This window comes from Stegostoma tigrinum, chromosome 39 (assembly GCF_030684315.1).
Source record: "Stegostoma tigrinum isolate sSteTig4 chromosome 39, sSteTig4.hap1, whole genome shotgun sequence".
NCBI lineage: Eukaryota > Metazoa > Chordata > Chondrichthyes > Orectolobiformes > Stegostomatidae > Stegostoma > Stegostoma tigrinum.
The window spans coordinates 4715986-4736443 of NC_081392.1; the positions used below are offsets into that span (position 1 = coordinate 4715986).

General features: G+C 41.1%; 1 protein-coding gene across 5 annotated transcripts in view; it reads right to left on the minus strand.

Moving 5' to 3' along the window:
• LOC125447673 (ryanodine receptor 1-like) overlaps positions 1-20458 on the minus strand; it is a 411721-nt gene that overhangs the window by 93692 nt on the left and 297571 nt on the right. For all 5 annotated transcript variants that reach the window (XM_059641019.1, XM_059641018.1, XM_059641017.1 and 2 more), the window contains 3 exons: positions 17105-17242; positions 11104-11216; positions 6856-6952 (listed from right to left, as the gene is read on the minus strand). In XM_059641019.1, the coding sequence (XP_059497002.1) occupies positions 6856-6952; positions 11104-11216; positions 17105-17242 (348 nt within the window). The remainder of the gene's footprint in view (positions 1-6855; positions 6953-11103; positions 11217-17104; positions 17243-20458) is intronic.

Below are 20458 nucleotides of genomic sequence, written 5' to 3' on the forward strand. Positions count from 1 at the left end.
TATACAACTGTATGATCTACAGTAACACTTCTGTATGTATTTCCCAGAACTAGTTATATTTATTTTGGCTTATTTTGTTGATGCCTAGCCATACTGCATATCTTCACCTACTTGTATTATGTTGGCTCAGTGCCTTTCTTTTGACACAAACCACCTAGTAGGGGAACAACTCAATATTCTTCATCTGCATTAGTATCACTGTTGATAGATAGCGAGACAATCGTACAAAAACACCTCGTTGCACACTCTCTATGTGTACAAGGAAAGCAACTATAAGGCAGCCTGAATAATCAAATTGGCTACAAAAGCATCAAACAGATTATTATTTCTCTTATCAGTTTTATAATGAGAAGATAAACAATGAAAATTAGAGCAATGATGAATTAATTTAATTACAAGAGTCTGACTGCACTGAAACGAACAGAGAACATATACTAGGTCAACACCAGCATACAGATTGTGCACTCAAGCTTGCTTGTGTGGAGCTCCAGGCAATGTAATAATGAAGCAGTACTTGTCTGGTTATGTAACACAATTTGCATTGCGTCAAATGGATTGTTGCTTGTTGGAATAAAATTCTAGGACGTTGAATTAACCGAAAATTTCTACAACTATTAGTTACTTTGCATCTACACAAAGATAAATCTCAACATTGTGTCTAATATTTAGGAAGGGTATCAAAACATTTTGATCATGTACTGTATTATATCAACACCTGATTTTGTGTTGGCATAGCAGAGTTATTACCCTCATTTATATTAAACTATGATATTAAAGATGTGAATCAGGAAGTAAATATGAAATAAGATTAATGGAAGACATGTAAGTGAGTAAGAAAGTGCAAAAAAGAGATAATGGAACATTAATGCTTATGGTTAAACTTTAGGGCAGGTATTAGGATTTGAGGTTTGAAGTCAGTGGAATTTCCAAGGTTCAGTACTAGGCATATTTCTTTTTTTTAAAATGACTTGGATATGAGAATATAAAGTTTCAAAATTTACTAGTTATACCAAACCTTGAGGTGTGGAAAACAATGAGGATGATGATGTTTGTAAGTGAACATTGTTAGGCTAATAGAGTGGCTAGACAAGTGACAGATGGAAATTAATGTAGACAGGTTTCACATTAGGTATTTTGGCAGAAGGGATAGAAAAAAAAACGTATATTTACTGTCACAATTCCTAATATGCCAGGAAAGAAGGAATTGGAAGTTCGAGTGTACAGTTTTGAAGTTAACATGAATAACTGAGAAAGCAGTTACCTAAATATGTGGGATCTTGAAATTCTTATATAAAAGGTACTTAGTACAAAGGCCAGGAAGTTATACTGAATAAATATAAAGCTGAGTGGGGTACAACTAGAGTCCTGAGTACATTTCTGTTCAGCATTTGCTGCATGTGAAGCTCCATGAAAGGGTGGAGTGGAAATTTACCAAAATGCTTTAAGGATAAGCAATTTCAGTTAGAAGGTTGGATTGGAGATCCTGGGAGTGATCTCAATGGAGTATATGGAGGATATGGGGCGATTTGATAGAGATATATATGACAGGCTTAGATAAGATAGGTAAAGCTGGGCCCTTAATTTGATGGTGCAATGACTGAGGGACACAGATTTAAAGTTTGGATAAGAGATATAGGGAGGAATGTGAAAGATTTATGCACTAAATAGTAATGACCTGGAACTCATTGTCTTGTAGTATGTTGGAAGCAAAGATGAACAAATGATTTAATGGCCATCAGATAAACATGTGAAGGAAATAAAATTGCAAGGCTATTGGTGAGGTCAAGAGAATTGATACTGTTTAGAATGTGTTTGAGAGATAACATGGACTTGATTGGTCAAATGGTCTCCTTCTGTGTCATAGACATAGAAGGGTTGCATTTAATAGAGGTTATTGGTGGTGGGTCATTTTGGGGGGACTTGCCTGCTGGCTGGCTGCATTGGATACCAATTAGAAACTTAACTACACAGCAGCAAGCCTTCCTCACATCAAAATACCAGCAAATCAAGGCCAAAGATCTATTGAATAGCAGTGCTCTCAGGATGGCAGTAGCTGTCCTTGGCACTACACTAACCAAAAACCTGGGATCATTACTGATTCCAGGCCAGAGGCGAATGGTGGTGAGATGGAAACTGCAGGGCCAATGTGGAAAGGAGGTGGTGGTAGTAGCAAGGGCAGGATGATTGTTCTCAGTCCAAGGTTTGGCTGGATGGTTGAGGGAGGTGGGTGGGGTGGGGAGGTGGGTGGGGTGGGGAGGGGGGGGCGCAGATCACTACCTGCCACCCTCTCACCTGATTAAACATCCTCACAACCAAACCTAACACAAGAGACAGCATTAAATTCTATCCGTTATCAAATCACACCTCTAGTTAACAGATGACTCTTTCAAATTTATGCCTACTACGTAATAGCAATGAGATGCCATTATTTCGCGATATGATTCAAGTAAAGGTAATCCAAATGAACAAGAAACCTACCTATTTTATTTGCTTCTGGAAGTCAGGGAAATTTAGCAGCACTGTAAGTAGTGTCTCTACTTCTGACCCAGAGCCTCCATGTTCAACTTATAACTCAGTACTTCATGGCCACGGAAGGTGTGTCATAACATGGCCAAACAGATTTACTATCAATTTGCAAACCCTCCTGATTTTGGCAGGTGATAAGAGTGAGAGAAATTCCTGGTAATCGAGAACTAAATGGCAGCAACAGCATAACAGCTTTCCCATGTTAACAGTCTGAATACTCCACCTATTGATACTTCCCATCCTGGTATTGCTGAGATGAAACAACACTTACTGGTATGGTGTCATATGTTGTCTCCTCTGTTAAATGTTCAAAGTTGTAAGGTGGAAGATGGTATAATTTAGATGTTATAATTCAATACACCAGCAGTGTGTATATACAATTTTTGAATGTCTTAATTCGTCATTTGTTTGAACTTAGAACATGACAAAGGCATCATACAGATAAATGCTGTTACAGTTGATTTCAACCTGTGCTCCAAACCAACTGTTTGATTCTGGTTTTATTAGCAACTACAATCAATATTGCTAATGATGGTTCTGATTAGATTGGATTAGATTCTCTACAGTGTGGAAACAGGCCCTTTGGCCCAACAAGTCCACACCGCCCCTAGCAGCATCCCACCCAGACCCATCCCCCTAATACCCACATACCCCTGATCACTGTGGTCAATTTAGCATGGCCAATCCACCCAGCTTGCACATCTTTGGACTGTGGGAGGAAACCAGAGCACCCGGAGGAAACCCACGCAGACACGGGGAGAATGTGAAAACTCCGCACAAACAGTCGCCCGAGGCTGGAATCGAACCCGGGTTCCTGGTGCCATTATCAAGCAGGCGGCCGGGGCTAGTCAGGTTCATTTGGAATAACAGGAAGTTGAAGGTCTGCAGGAGTAAAGAAAGAGGTTTTCTCATGCCAACTTCTCAGACACAGAGGAAAAAGGAGCGAGCCAAAAATATGGAAAATGAAGCCCCATTTCCCTATGAGTAAAGAAATGGTACTTCTTTGTCAAAGGTTTTGTGTTGGCATAAGGCTGCTCACATACACTAATGTTGAAGTTACAGTGCAAGTAAAATGGAAATGATAATGAAAATAGTTGACAGCAGTAGCACTAAGCAGGCTCACACTGAATTGACAGCCAAATTCCTTTTCCATTAACTTTGAAAGTTTCACGAAAATCTTAATTTCTAGCCAGGGGCAGACAATGGCTCAGTGGTTAGTACTGCCGCCTCATAGCACCAGGGACCCGGGTTCAATTGCATACTTGGCTGACTCCCTGTGTCTGTGTGGGCTTCCTCTGGGTGCCCCGGTTTCCTACAACAGTCTAAAGATGCACAGGCTAGGTGGACTGGCCATGCTAAATTGCCTATAGATTTCAGATTAGGTGGGTTATAGAGGAATGGGTCTGGGTGGGATGCTCTGAGGGTCAGTGTGGACTTGTTGGGCCAAATGGCCTGTTTCCACACCATGGGGATTCTACGATCTAAAAGTGACAACAATCCTGTGAGCTTCAGAGAGAACACCAGCTGCAGATTCATTACAAGCCTGCTATGCTTCTGCTAAACTCCATTTTCACTCCTTTTGACTCAGATTCGGGTGTAAAGTGGTGTTAGTCTTTCTCCTCAAAAATGTCCAAAGTCACTAGTATCCAGTTGAGTCTCAGGCTACCCTTTACACAATAAATGGCTTGTCATTGTGATGTGAAACCAACAGTATAGCTGCAGTTTAACTAAACACCTAGAGGTTCTATCTCACTGAAATTCATACAAAAAAATCTGTACTTGAACTAATTTCTAAGTCACATCTACATTTCCACAAAATATGGCTTGCAGGAACTTATAACGAATACATTAGTTTCAAATGTGTCAGCTAGGCACCATGCTTTCTGTGGAGATAACTGGAAATCCAACATTCAGTTGGAAATTAAACATTGCTTTTAGTACAAGTAGTATTTGAGAGACAGCACGGAAGTGATTTGATGTATGACTATGGAAAGTGCAGTATACTTTCAAGGAACAAATGACATTGGGTTCATTGATTCCAAAACCTCCCCACAGTATGGGCTTCATAAACATGAGTAAGGAAAAAGGATAGAAGAGGCATGTGAAGAATGTAAATTCTCCTTCTGGGTTGAAAGTACTACATATTACTGCAAAATAATGTCTTGTTGGCTTGAAAAAGTTTTAGTTTCATAAGGGCACATATGGAGCCCACCTCTGGAGCCAAATAGAATCCTGTGGCACAACTGGTAGTGGCCCTACCTCTCAGCCAGAAGCTCCTGTGCAAATCTCATTCCAGGGGTTTGATTGTTAAGAAATGTGTGTTCATAACACAGCCAAGCAGGTCAAGGTGTAAATGCTTCCAACATATGTCAATAGCAGGTTGTTAGAAGGGGAGAGACTTCTAGCCAGCCATCTGTGGAAGGCAACTGCAATACACTGCAGTACTTTGCCAGGCAACACCATTGACTAACACAGAAATTCAGGGTCTCTAATGCCCTTTCAGGGTATGACACCTGGAAACAGAGTTTCTTGAGGCATTGGAAGACTTTCCAGTGGCTGGTGTACTGATTAAGGGTTCCAAAGGTATACTCTGGATTGTGCTGGTGGCGTTATTCATCAAAAATACTGAGGACATAAACCAACAACATGGAATTCGTAAGTGGGAATATGACACTGAAAGTAGTCTAATATTTTGGTTTACATAATGTGACAAATGGATTATGACATAAAATGGTATTACAATAAAGTGGTCTAATTATTAGGAGATGATTGTCTGGGACATTGTGAATATATGATTTATATGTGTCTCTCTTATTGTCTTGTTGCCCTTTGTCTGCTATTTTGCAAGGGATAAGCAACTCTGGTTAAGAAGAGCAGACGTGAAGAGCCCAGGACCTTAACATATGGCCTTGCTTATAAAAGAGGGAAGAGCTGGCTCACGTAAATCAGAGGTGCTGAATAAATCAAATATGCAGCATGATGTGAAGTCTGACATTTTGGAGGAAAAAGTAAGGTTTTGCATCATATAAGGCAGGGTACACATACTGGTTTGCATAACTACAGGGCAGCACATAGATAACCTCTCTTAAAGCTAGTTGTTTATCTTCAAAAGATTGTTCTCAGTGTCAATCCAGGAATTTGAGACTCAGGACTTGGCCACATATGTGTCAAAATATTACTGGACAGCAAACACACCAAAAATAATCAAAAATTTAGATAGCTACATTCAGAAGAGTTTAAAAGAAAAACTGAACAGAAATAAAAATGGTCACTTTGCAGAACTAATTTTGAGATGATTCAAAGATTATCCTTTGGTCCATACAAGGTCATGTGATTAGCATGTACCATTTATCAAAGTCGAAGACAATACATAACTATAGAATTATGCAGAGGTAATGGGAACTGCAGATGCTGGAGAATCCGAGATAACAAAATGTGCAGCTGGATGAGCACAGCAGGCCAAGCAGCATCTTAGGAGCACAAAAGCTGACATTTCAGGCCTGGGCCCTACATCTGATGAAGGGTCCAGGCCCGAAACATCAGCTTTTGTGCTCCTAAGATGCTGCTTGGCCTGCTGTGTTTATCCAGCTCCACACTTTGTTACAGAATTATGCAGTCTTTTAGACAGAAAATGCTTAATTGTACAGATACAAAAGCTACGTAATGCTCCAAAATGTGACTATTATCTAAGGAGAAATGAACATATCTTCTGTAAATTAAAGATAACTTTGTTTAGGACAAATTAGGTCCACATTTACAATCATAGAATGTGGAGCATTTGCAGATTGAAAGACACCAACTGATTTACTGTGTACAAATTACTGATAAAGAATATTACAAATATTCTTTGCAATTTATCCAAATCATTAGCCAAAGCATTGCTTCTATCCAGCTTGAATCAATCCTCATATTCAGTTTACACTAATTTGTTGATCTCTTTTGGTATTAACCCAGATTCACCGGCTCTGGTGCATATCGTTCTAGTTCTGGTGTAACAGGTCTTTCAGATGTCATATAGACTCTGCTGGCAGAACACCAAGTGTGTGCAGAAAATCCAAGGAGATAAAATAATTACTTATGGGCTTTGCTGTGAAAGAATTCCCAGCTGAAATGCAGTCTTTATCAAAGCTCTTTCATATGAAAAGCTTCATTCCATGGACTCAGCTATTTCCAGTATCCAGTCATGCAACACAAGACTGACAGGAGACATGGCATAACTGTGCCACAGACTTGATGCAAAAACATAAGCAATAGCATATGGTACAGAAACAGGGTTGTACGTACTGGTACAGCACGGCTGCACGCCCGCTCACAGAAACCAGTACTTACAGCCAGATCATCTATTAGTTTATCTTCAAACGAATGCTCCTCGGTGTCAATCCAGGTATTTCTATAACTTTCGATGAAGAGGTTAGATGCGCGGTGCCTGAGGAAGGGCAAGAGTGAAAACAGGAGGGGTTGGGAATAAAAGACATGACTTTATTGGTTACACTAACTTATCACACAACTGTTAGAGATGCACTTGTACAATTTTGCTTACCTGATAGGTCAGAAAACATGGGAACTGATAAATGAAGACCAAAATGTTATTATGTTAACCTACTTGTGTTTACGTATCAGTGTTTATCCACAACAGATGACTATATCTGCTAGGAGGCACCAATTATATAAACATTAAGTAGGTTATGCACAATTTTAAAAGTCTGGTTATTTTTTATTACTATGTAGGCAAATTGTCACATTTATAGAATTGACCTTGAAACTACACTATGTGAATATTACTATGCATTCAAATGAAGTTATTTGATAGTCACTTTAAAAGTGGCACTAAAGCTTGTCAATATTCAATGCACAATTTCAAGGCTGGAATATGTTACTATTGATGAAAACATATTAGATCTGTATCCTGTTGTCAGATTAAAGTTCACTGTGACTGATTCAATTCCTTTTAGAATTTTTTAAAAAGTTTTTTTCACATCACTACTTCCAAATTTAGCTAAGCCTCTTTTTCCTGTTGGGGAAACTTCACCCAATTAGCTTTGGTCAATCCTCCAAATTCCTCAAATGACCCAGGCACTAATTCTCTCTCAATGGAATACGGATTAGCTTGTGTTTACTGTCTACATTATAACTCAGAAATGATGGATAATTTCAGACCTCAGCTTGTTGCTCTGACCAATTGGGTATTGTTGAAATTGTACAACATGGACTATTTGTATTTGCTAACTCTAAGATTTAGTGTCAATGGTGGTCACGCAAAATCAACGTTACCATCAGTAGGTACACTAGACTTGCAAAGTCCGATTTCTCACATGCTCTGCGAAGCCACAGTTTTCAACAGGCGTTCATGAAGTAATAGCTAATTTTGTGTCTGACAGAAGAGGATAAATTTTCTACATTCAAATCTTTCTGAACAACAGAATTGTTGTAAAAGTTGCCAAGACATCAACATACATCACAACCAGACATTAAGAGAAAAAGGTGCTTCGTTAATTATTTTAGCTCTTTCTCTACACACTGACTAGACAAACAACGGAAGCTATGTAACTGACATTTTTCTCAAAATGTGTGCATTGTTCCTAAGCTTAAATTCCTGTAGCAATGCTAACCTGAATGTTGAAATATTTCATTTGTAGTAAGCTTACTATACATGCTTTCTGGCAAAAGAGCAAGTTCTCTGATCAGCATACAGGCAATGACTTACAAGGCATTTTAAAGTTGTTAGCTGCTATTAAAAGTGGCTTTGTGCAGCTATGTATTTTACAAACTAGGTTGCAAAACTGCTTTATTCAGAAAATGGCATAATTTTAATCAGGCTGCTGAAAATATTGTCCAAAATATATACCTACTAACAGTTTTGTTAACCAGAAATCTCTGTTTCTTCATGCTCAAGCATATGGACCACTACAAAGTTGTGGCTTGGAAATGGAGTCCTGCTGATTCCAACTTGCCAGCACAACAAAAATGAATTGGAGACCCAATGTTTGGACCTGTTCATTCTGCTGCAGAGAACAATCCTCCATTTTGGTGTGCATATTATGAACACACATTTGCAATGCAACATTTCTAACATTACATTTTCATTTTCTTTCATAGTGTGTGCAGTTGCTGAGGAGTTGGTAGGAAACAATCTTGAACATTAGGCACTCAAAAACAATCATTGCACTTTCTCCAAACTACCGAATTAAAATGTTAGAAAGTTCATCAACAAACAAAACTAAAAGAGATTAAACATATAACACGGTACGTTTCCTACTGCTAGCTAGGTGCCTTTAATTTTGGTTGTTTTGCTTTTTTGTCTTTTATGCCAATAGAGTGAATGTTCAAGCTACTCTCAAGTTTCTGCTTTTGAATATACTTAGAGCAATTTTTGGTTGTTACATCAGCTAGCAATGGGTTTCACATGGCAAAATTTTGAAAGGTGGTTTCCTGTCAATATCTTTTAATTAGTCTCTGATGATCACAGAAAATCTTTTCTATTCCAATGTCTTTGCTAAGGCTCATTTAACTGGGGAGGCGATCACCTAGTGGTATTATCACTAGACTGTTAATCCAGAGACCCAGATAATGTTCCGGGAACCTGGGTTCAAATCCAGCCATGGCAGATGGTGGTATTTGAATATCTGGAATTAAGGGTCTAATGATGGCATAAATCCATTGCCAATTGTTGGGGGAGGGAAAACCCATCTGGTTCACTAATGTCCTTTAGGGAAGGAAACTGCCATCCTTACCTGGTCTGGCCTACGTCTGACTCCAGACCCATAGCAATGTGGTTGACTCTTAACTGCCCTCTGGGCTATCACAGATGGGCACCAAATGCTGCCTGACCAGCGACACCCTCATCCCATGAATGAATAAAGAACAGGGGTTGGAACTTAAAAGCAAAAACAAGCTAAAAAGGGTTAAATATAATTTAAAGCAGCACACAGATCAGCTGCAACTGCAAATCTAGTGATTGCTTTTCATGTGATAAATTCAAAGGGGAAATTCCATTCTTTTTCTGAAGTAGGGTCCCGAGCCGAAACGTCAAGCTTTCCTGTTCCTCCCATGCTGCTTGGCCTGCGGTGTTCATCCAGCTTCACACCATGTTATCTCTGAAATTCCATTCCCCTGCTTTGGCAAATGCGAATTGCTAGCCAGAGAGGAGCAGTTTACGAATGTGAAGGGGAGAAAGTGAAATTTCTTTGTGCCAGCTCTCATCAAGCTAAAGCATTTAGGGAGCAACAGTAGTATGGTCTTAATTTATTATCAATCTAGAGATTCAGGCTAAAACTGTGGGCTCTCAAGTTTAAATCCTGTCACAGCAGCTGACAAAATTTTCATATAAATTCAATATTAATTTTGACACCTCTACTCTAGAGGGCAGTGAAAGCTCAGTCGTTGAGTATATTCATGAAAGGAATTGATGGCTTTCTATATATTAAAGACATTAAAAGGGATATGGGGATAGTGCAGGAAAATAGCACTGAGACAGAAGATTGATCATGATCTGCTCGAATGGTAGAGCAGACCTGATAGCCCAAATGGCCTACTTCTGCTGCTATTTCCTACGTTTAGGTCATCTTTAGGTTGTTCTGAGTCACAAAAGACACTGTATAAAAGTAACCACTTACTTTCACATTTTCTCATGAGTTGGAGTGTACATTTCAGAGTAGTCAGTACACTTCTGTATCATCCAAATTGTCTCTAACACCTGGTACTCACTTGAAGCCCAAACATCTTAATAGCACAGCATGAAATTGTCAATAAAATACTAGATGGTTCTGAATTATTTCAGACCACCTAAAATGTATTTTATATGAAATACTTAAGTCATCATAAAGAATGTGATTTTGATGCTGTGTTTATATTATGACCATTTGTGGCCTACAATAATGATAGAAATTTCTGGAAAAGCTCAGCAGGTCTGGCAGCATCTATGGAGAGGAAGTAGAATTAACATTTCGGTTCCAGTGACCCTTCTTTAGAACTGAGTTTTTCCAGCAATTTCTATTTTTATTTTTTTATTTCCAGGATCTGTAATTCTTTGGGATTTTTGTGAATAATTATAAGTCAGGTAAAGGCACTCTTCTCTCGTAATATCGCTACAGAGTTGTTCACAATACAACTTTTATTTATAAATGCCATGTTCACTCAAATGAAAAATTGTTTAAAGAAAATATTAGCATATCGAGGTTTATTCAACTGCTAAAATGAATTTTGGAAAAATATGTAAGGTTAAATCATGGAGAGGAGAGCATTGTAAACTTGATAAGTTTCCAAATCTTCAGAGTATGTTATGTTTTGGTATCAATTTCTGCCCAGCTCAGTTGTATTACAAAAGTATCGCCAAATAGATTATCAATCAATATTTATCATCAACTTCTACAAATTAACTTATTGATACTAGGAACACATTATACGTTGCCTGCTTGAAAGATTAAAAAAGCCCAAAATATTTGGCTAGATTTAGCACACCTTCATTGTCAATGAGTAAAAGAAAATTTAATACCAGCAATTTAAACCTGCATGGCATGATGCCTTGAGGGGAAAGTGCTATTTTTTTCTGATTTTGTACTGCCACTCATGCTAGTTTACCTTGGTAAGTTATACAGTGGAGTCATTCTGAAACATGCTACCACAGCTCTTCTGCGCTGCTTGGACAAGAGCTTGTACCAAACCATCTTCTTGGACTTGAAAGGATGTTCTATCTAACCAACATAAGAAATTCCAATATTCAGTGAAATGACAAATTATATAAAATACATATCCACTAGCTGAGTGTGGTAGCCTTTTAATGCAGTTTCTTCCACATTAGATGTAGAACCAGTGGGATTTAGTGGGCTACATTTGAAATCCACACATAATATTTCAATTAATTGATACTGAAGTTCTGTCTGAATATTCTTACTTTACAGACAGGATTCTAGCAAGATTAAATTGCTGAAAAAGCTCCTGGACTTAGAGAAAGAATTGGTGGTGACAAGACTTTCATCACTGGAAGGTAAATGCAATGGTGTAACATACTGGAGAAGGTAACTTGTATTATATGAGAAAATACAACAAGCTAAATTTTTATTCAATTCAGTTCAACAAGCCCTTACTTCTACCTTCATCAATTAGCCGCTCCCTTCATAAGATCTTATAAGTAAATTGGACAAGCTGTACCACTTGACTACCAAAACTAAAAGGTGAATCAGGAACATTGTCCTTTAGTTGTATTGGGTTTTACGTAAGACTGCACCTGGAATACTCTATGATTCTGATCTCCATAATTAAGGAAGCTTACATATCCATTGGAAATAGTGCCGTGAAGGTTCAGCAGATTGCTCCTAGGATGTGAAGGTTGTGTTTTGATGACAGGCTGAGTTAATTGGGGTCTTTGTTCTCTGGAGTTATAAAGAATGAGATGTGATAGAGTCAGAGGTCAATAGCAAAGGAAAAGGCCTGTCAGCCCATCAGGTCTGCACCAATCAAAACAAGCACATAACTATTCTAATTCCACTTTCCAGCACTTGGTCTAGAGCCTTATATGCTCTTGGTATGGTAAGTGGACTCCTAAATACTTAAATGATGAGGGTTTCTGTGGCAGTGCAGAAGTATACCATAAATGGACTTGAGCTGTGCTGTGATGATGGCGTAGCGAGATTTGCATGTCAGAAGCCACTATCCATGGATGAGGTGTGTGTGGCTGTTGTCCTGTGCTCTGAGGCATTGGTACTGGGCATTCAAGATGGAACAAGCAGTGTGCTGGAGTCACCAGGTAACACTCTAACCTTTATGCTGATAATTCTCAGCATCTTAGGGGCAGCACGGTGGCTCAGTGGTTAGCACTGCAGCCTCACAGGAACCCAGGTTTGATTCCAGCCTCGGGTGACTGTCTGTGTGGAGTTTGCACATTCTCCCCGTGTCTGCGTGGGTTTCCTCTGGGTGCTCCGGTTTCTTCCCACAGTCCAAAGATGTGCAGACTAGGTGGATTGGCCATGCTAAATTGCTCGTAGTGTTCAGGGGTATGTGGGTATAGGGGAATGGGGATGGGTTTGGGTGGGATGCTTCAAGGGGCGGTGTGGACTTGTTGGGCCAAACGGCCTGTTTCCACACAGTAGGTAATCAAATCTAGTTTCTATCCCGTGTTTGATGAGACTAGTTAGTAATAAGGATGATAATGAGCAACAATCTCCATTAATACAGCTCTCTCACTGGTGACAACCTTGCCTTGGAAACTCTGGTAAATACAACTCATTACTCATGAAGTTGAGAAAAACCTTGCTCAATTTCTCAAAAGAAATTCCCAAATTTCTCACCATAATCGACATTGTTCAGGACACGGGAAGATTCTGCCTCATGCATTTGGATCAGTTTAGTGGAAAATGCAAAGGCACTGGCAGTTATCTTTCAATCAACCTGAGGCTCCTGAGATTCCTCCTCAAATCTAGCCACTATCAGGTTCTTCTGGGCCTGTCTGCCATGTTGCAGAACTGTTTTGGTTTCTACAATATCATTATCAGGATGGTGTCAGAGGACTGGAGAATTGCAAGTATGGTGCCCCTTCCAAAAAAAGCTAAAAGGATAAGCCCAACCCAGGAACTTCAGTTTAACTTTAGTGACAAGGGAACTTCCATAAATAGTTATGTGGGATAGAAATATGGCTCATATGGAAAAACACTGGTTAATTAGGAACAGCCAGCATGAATTTCTTAAGGGAAAATCACATTAACTCACTTGGGAATTTTTTGAAGTAGTAACAGCAAGTTGCTGAGGGTAATACTGTTGGTGTGGAGGAGATAGGCCTTGGAAAAGTATTTCCTACAGTACCTACACAACAGACTTGTGGGAAAAGTTACTGCTCATAAAATAAATGGGACAGTAACAACATGGACACAAAAACATTTCCTGATATATTTACATATACACATAATCTAGATCTTTATGTGGAAAGTTTTCAGATGAAACAACATTCGTAAACAATGTAAACTGAGAAGACAGTGAAGAACTGCTAAAAGACTGACAAGTTGGAATGGCTGATGGTGACAAATGAAGTTCAATGTGCAGAAATGTGAAGAGATATTTTCGATAGAAAGAACATGGAGAGGCTGTATAAAATAAATGATGTTAGCCTAAAAGGTTTATAAGAGCATAGAGATCTGGATGCCTTGTTCTGAAGAAAGGTCAGTGAGCTGATGGTTCATTACCTAGTAGAAGTTGTAGCTCCTTTTACTTAATAAGTGTGAATGCAGGCAGATGCGTGAGAGGCAGTATCAATGTTTTACAAGTACTTCAATGTAGTGATTCATTGTTTGCACATGGCACTCAACACACACTCATAGGAGCATGCAACATTGAGTAGGCAGTGGTGTGGACCCTGGCAGATTGCAGTAGATTGTTCACCTTCTTACAGCATTGGAGCCCGTTCCTTTTGGGCCACACATGGGCACTGACCTCACAGTCACTTCTATCCAGTTTGCTTTCATCCATTGGGGTGGCCTCCTTTGCCAATCCTTGAGAACAGAACTTCCCTTCTTTCCTGGACAGCTTTCAAAAAAGCTCTGTAGAGACATCAGTGAAGTGAGGCACCAATTTCTGCATGGTCTCTGACATCATCAGGGATGGATAGGGGTGATAAGCAAAGGTTGCAAAGTGTGAAATGCTTTTAAAAATGGCATCCGGATGCTGGAGCCTGGAAGGTCCCCATGAGGGTAGGACTTCCATCCATTACATTTGGTGTTCCACTTGTGTATGCATACATTTTGTGAAATGAGAAGAATGTAATCCATACAAGAAAACTTGACTCTGAGCAGAAGGACCTCTACCATTAGGAGGGCCTCAGACTTAGTCTCAAAAAAATCAAGATGCTGTCCAATGGTACTGATGTTTACTCAAGTCCATCAAGGGAACAGGCTGGCAGAGGGCCTTGGACATTGGGAAGATCAGAGATTGTGGGTCTCACCTGAGGCTAGATCAGTACAGCTCTAAAACAACTAGACCCTGGATGTGAGTTTGCTCGCTGAGCTGGAAGGTTAGTTTTCAGACGTTTTATCACCAATCTAGGTAACATCATCAGTGAGCCACCGACAAAGCCACTGAGGCTCACTGATGATGTTACCTAGAATGGTGACAAAACGTCTGAAAACTAACCTTCCAGCTCAGCGAGCAAACTCACATCCAGAGCCTCAACCTGAGCTACAAATCTTCTCAGAACAACTAGACCCTGGTTGGGAACTGAGTAGTTTATAATCCGTACCTGTGTTTATATCATTTTATGGAAATGCTGCAATAATACATGTAAAATTACACAAATTAGGATTCTTGCCGTTCTTTCATAATATGTTATTTCAGATGTGTTATTTCTGTTTTTACTTAACTCTTTCACTATATTGCAGTCATTCAAAGAAAACTTAAGGGAATACAGTGGGCTAGTGGCAATGTTACTGGAGGCTATCCCACCACTGCAATTAAAAATCAAATGAATATAGAATATAAAGGTAGTTTCAGTAATGGTGACCGACCATATTAACCATAATTTATTAATGTGAGAACTGCTGTGGTTCACTAACACTCCAAGGAGCCTTCTGGTGCAGTGGTAATGTCCCCCTGGGATAGAAACTCAAATACATGATGGCCAAGGTAGGTGTAGTGACTGCAAAAGGTCAGCCAGCTGGACCACACAGCATACAAGTTCCCTGACAACAAAATGTGAGGCTGGATGAACACAGCAGGGCAAGCAGCATCTCAGGAGCACAAAAGCTGACGTTTCGGGCCTAGACCCTTCATCAGAGAGGGGGATGGGGTGAGGGTTCTGGAATAAATAGGGAGAGAGGGGGAGGCGGACCGAAGATGGAGAGAAAGGAAGATAGGTGGAGAGAGTGTAGGTGGGGAGGTAGGGAGGGGATAGGTCACTCCAGGGAAGACGGACAGGTCAAGGAGGTGGGATGAGGTTAGTAGGTAGATGGGGGTGCGGCTTGGGGTGGGAGGAAGGGATGGGTGAGAGGAAGAACCGGTTAGGGAGGCAGAGACAGGTTGGACTGGTTTTGGGATGCAGTGGGTGGAGTGGAGGAGCCGGGCTGGTTGTGTGGTGCAGTGGGGGGCGGGGACGAACTGGGCTGGTTTAGGGATGCAGTTGGGGAAGGGGAGATTTTGAAACTGGTGAAGTCCACATTGATACCATTGGGCTGCAGGGTTCCCAGGCGGAATATGAGTTGCTGTTCCTGCAACCTTCAGGTGGCATCATTGTGGCAGTGCAGGAGGCCCATGATGGACATGTCATCTAAAGAATGGGAGGGGGAGTGGAAATGGTTTGCGACTGGGAGGTGCAGTAGTTTGTTGCGAACTGAGCGGAGGTGTTCTGCAAAGCAGTCTCCAAGCCTCCGCTTGGTTTCCCCAATGTAGAGGTAGCCACACCGGGTTTCTGCAAAGCGGTCTCCAAGCCTCCGCTTGGTTTCCCCAATGTAGAGGAAGCCACGCCGGGTTTCTGCAAAGCGGTCTCCAAGCCTCCGCTTGGTTTCCCCAATGTAGAGGAAGACACACCGGGTGGTCAGTTCCGCTCAGTTCGCAACAAACTACTGCACCTCCCAGTCGCAAACCATTTCCACTCCCCCTCCCATTCTTTAGATGACATGTCCATCATGGGCCTCCTGCACTGCCACAATGATGCCACCCGAAGGTTGCAGGAACAGCAACTCATATTCCGCCTGGGAACCCTGCAGCCTAATGGTATCAATGTGGACTTCACCAGTTTCAAAATCTCCCCTTCCCCAACTGCATCCCTAAACCAGCCCAGTTCGTCCCCTCCCCCCACGGCATCACACAACCAACCCGGCTCCTCCACTCCACCCACTGCATCCCAAAACCAGTCCAACCTGTCTCTGCCTCCCTAACCTGTTCTTCCTCTCACCCATCCCTTCCCCCCACCCCAAGCCGCACCCCCATCTACCTACTAACCTCATCCCACCTCCTTGACCTGTCCGTCTTCCCTGGACTGACCTAACCCCTCCCTACCTCCCCACCTATACTCTCTCCACCTATCTTCTTTTCTCTCCATCTTCGGTCCGCCTCCCCCTCTCTCCCTATTTATTCCAGAACCCTCACCCCATCCCCCTCTCTGATGAAGGGTCTAGGCCCAAAACGTCAGCTTTTGTGCTCCTGAGATGCTGCTTGGCCTGCTGTGTTCATCCAGCCTCACATTTTGTTGTCTTGGATTCTCCAGCATCTGCAGTTCTCATTATCTCTGATACAAGTTCCCTGATTGGGCTGTTAATCTAGTTCAATCAGGGAGCCCTAGCTAACAGATAAAAAGGGGAGTTTTAGAGACAGTGCCATGCTGAGAGTTAACTCTAGATGAGATAGTACTAAAGTCAAGGACTATTCATGTGTAAACAAAGGGTTGCTTGGTGATGGGATGCCTGCCTCTGGAGTGTCAATCTGTAAATCTTCCTGAAAACACAAATGCAAACATATGCCCCCCTACCTGCACACCCCCACTGAAATGGCCTTGTAAGTTACTCATTTCAAGGGCAATTAGAGATGAGCAACAAGTCTCTGGCCTTACCATGAAAGAACAAAATAGAATGCATATTTGTACATCAGTAACAGTTGTTTGTACCTGCTCCAAGTGAAACAGGACAGCAGAGACTTCTTGTACTCTTTTCACAATCTTGTCAGGGTCATTGCTGTCTTCAGCCTTGCCAGCCATGTCCTTGTACAATGCCATCTGCCATCGCATAGCTGAAGAATTTTCACACTATAAAACACATTCATAAAATAAATGTTATCAACTCAGTGCAACTGTTTTACAATTTGATCTAGTATGAGGACACTATTACTGTTCACTGCAAAATACTATAAAAATGTGCAGTACAAGATCATCTGAAGAAAACAACCTTGCATTTATGTATAGCCTTTAATGAAGTAAAACATCTCAAAGTACTTCACAGAATCTTAATCAGAGAACCACTGAGAGTGAGCTAAAGGAGACATCATGATGGCTGGAAACGGGTATATTTTCTCAGGAGGCTGCTGTTGGAAAGTATGTTGGATGGTCATATACTTGGTGGGAATCATGTTTCCGGAGAGCAAGTGGCAGTGACGAGATAATCTTAATCAGTGCATGAGGGAGATCAGAGAGAAACCCAAAAAGGAATTTGAGTCCAAGGCAGCGACTGAGCTTGGTGGGCTAAGGGAAGTGAGGGTGAGCCTCAAAAGCATTTTGTTGCCTACCTTTAGTCGCCTGTGAATTGAGTGTCTTGCAAGGCCATTTCAGAGGGCAATTAGGGGTCATCCACAGATATGGATCTGGAGTCACATGTAGGCCAGACAAGGCAAGGAAATCAGTGAACCAGGTGAGTTTTTATGACAAATCAATAACAATATGTCAATGAGACTAGTTTTTAATCCCAGAGTTATTCATTGAATCTAAATCCCACCAGTTACCGTAGGTGGGATTTGAACCCACAGCTCCAGAACATTGCTTGGCTCTCTGGATTATGGGCCAGTGACAACTATCACTATGCCATCATATCTGACACAGGGCAGTAGAACAGATCATCTCAATATAATTGACAAATGTTTAAGGTTGAATTTTCAGGTTCACACCGTCCCTCTTTTGACAATATATTCTAAATCTGTGACCACACAACCTTGAAGGACAAGGCTTGCTGTGGTCAAAATCCTGAAACTTCCCCAGCAACAACACTACGGGTGTCCCTACACCACAAGGATAGCAGCGGGCCAATCACTTTTGCCAGGGCAATTAGGCATGGGAAATAACTTATGGCCTAGCAAGCAATACTCACATCCCTTGAACAAATACAAGAAAAAAGTTAGGAACAGAACCATGGGATAGGCCAGGAATGTGGAGACTGGAATAAACTGGGGGTTTAACTAGGGAGTTAATTGGCACAATCAATTCCCAGCAATCTTGGGGAATCAAGCTTGGGACTCAGGAAGGCCACTCACCCTTATGAGGTGGGAAGGCAATTAAACTCATTAAGGGTTTTGTTAAATGCATGTCTAGGTGGCTAATTTGGATTTACCAGTCAGCTTTGAGTTTCCCAATTTGACATACATCATAAAGCAATTGATAATGGGAACCAGCGGTAGCTGAGCTCCTGGCAAGCTAACAAGGTCCCCTCTGCTTTACTGGTTGGAAGTATTGAAGTCCATTCTTGGGAGATCCTGTATCCCACAACTTTCTCACACTGGTGGCTTAGCTGCCTTTACGTTATTTTTAAATAAAAGCCGTTAGAAAGTGGCTGAAAAACAACCTTCATGTTGAGGCATCCTATCTGTTTCATGCGCTCTAGCCTGGTGCTTCTCTGAAGCTAGAAGGCCTCTGACTGGCTATCCAGCTTTGACAGCCTGCTTGCCTGCTGCTTGCAATTGTACTGAAAACCTATTTCCATGCCAGTTAACAGCTTATCCATCTGAAAACCTTTAGTTAGTTACCCACCCCCACCCACGTAACAGCTTTCTGACCCAAAATCCCAGCTCCTGGTTCCAGAGATGGGGTGGAAATTTAGTCTGTGGTTTTGTGGTTCCTTCTGCTTTCAAATAGTAATGACTGAAGCTAAATCATTCTTGCAAAGCATGTTCTAACATGACATTGACAGTTATCATTCACCTGATAGCATTCTCATCTCTGAATTAGAAGTTTGTGGGTTCAATTCATACAGAATCCAGGCTGACATTCCAGTGCAGCACTTAGTGAGAGCTGCACTATCAGATGTGCTTTCTCTTGGACTAGGCATCTAGCAGAGATGCTATCAGCCCTTTCAGGAGAACATTTAAGATCTTAGGACACTTTTCTGAAGAAGAACAGGGGAGTTATTCTCAGTGCCCTTGATAATATTTATCTGTCTGTCAATATTACAGAAATAGATGGTCTCTTCATCATCACATACCTGTTTATAGGAGCTTGGTGAGTTAAAAACTAGCTGTCACATTTCCTATATTTCAACGGTCACTACACTTCAAGTAGTGTAGTAATACTCCATTGGCTGTACAGCATTTTGGGGTTATTTGGTGATCCTCAAATGCACTATATAAATGCAAATACTTTTCTTTTATGTTAGGCAACATTTCTTGCCCATAGATTAACCTTTACATTCCTTTAAAAATGCCTCAGTTATAATAATCATGAGTTACAACACTGAACAAAGGTAACAGTGAACAAGTGAAACTAACAGAAACACGTTGATATGCAAATAATTAAAGTAAGCAACAACAGTTTTTTATAAATAATCTAATTCTCATTTCAGTTGATCCTAAACAATTGCTTGCTTTGTATTACTCAATGTAAAGGCAAGGTATCTCATGTGAGCATTTTCCACACTCACGTATAAATGAACCACTTCACAGACTAATGCAGGAATCAGTGGGGGGTCACCGGCAGCCACACCAAAACTGCCCATTTCCACCTCTACAATATCTCCAGCCTTCACCTTTATCTAAAATGTTTAATCATACTTTTGACACATCTAGACTCAAAACTCAGGGTTGGGGAAGGGTGAGAGTCTACTGTCTTGAGGTCAGGAAATTCAGAAGAATGGATTCACTTCTGATGCTATGCTTTAACGTTAGGTAGGTTGGCTTTCAGCATCATGAAGAGAAAAGGTTGGAGGGATCTGAAGCCTTGTTCTGTTTTCAAGCAGAGCAACCTGCCCTCTGTCAAAGCCATTTGCAGGCCAAGGTTTTGAAGTTGGATTTCTTTGGGGAATTAGGGGCCACTGGCGGCTGGAGAGGATAGTGGAGCAAGTTGCAGAGAGGCTGGGGCATAATGGTGGTGGAAAAGAGGTTTGAGGGCAGTGCAGGCACCAAAGTGGGGAAACTGGAAGAGTTTATGTTGATGGAGAGTGTGAGGAAAGAGAGAGCTTGGAAACTTGTGGTAGTGCCAATGGCAGGTGCAGGTGGTGGGTAAACTGGACCCAGTCTGCAAATGGAAAAACACATCACCTGGACC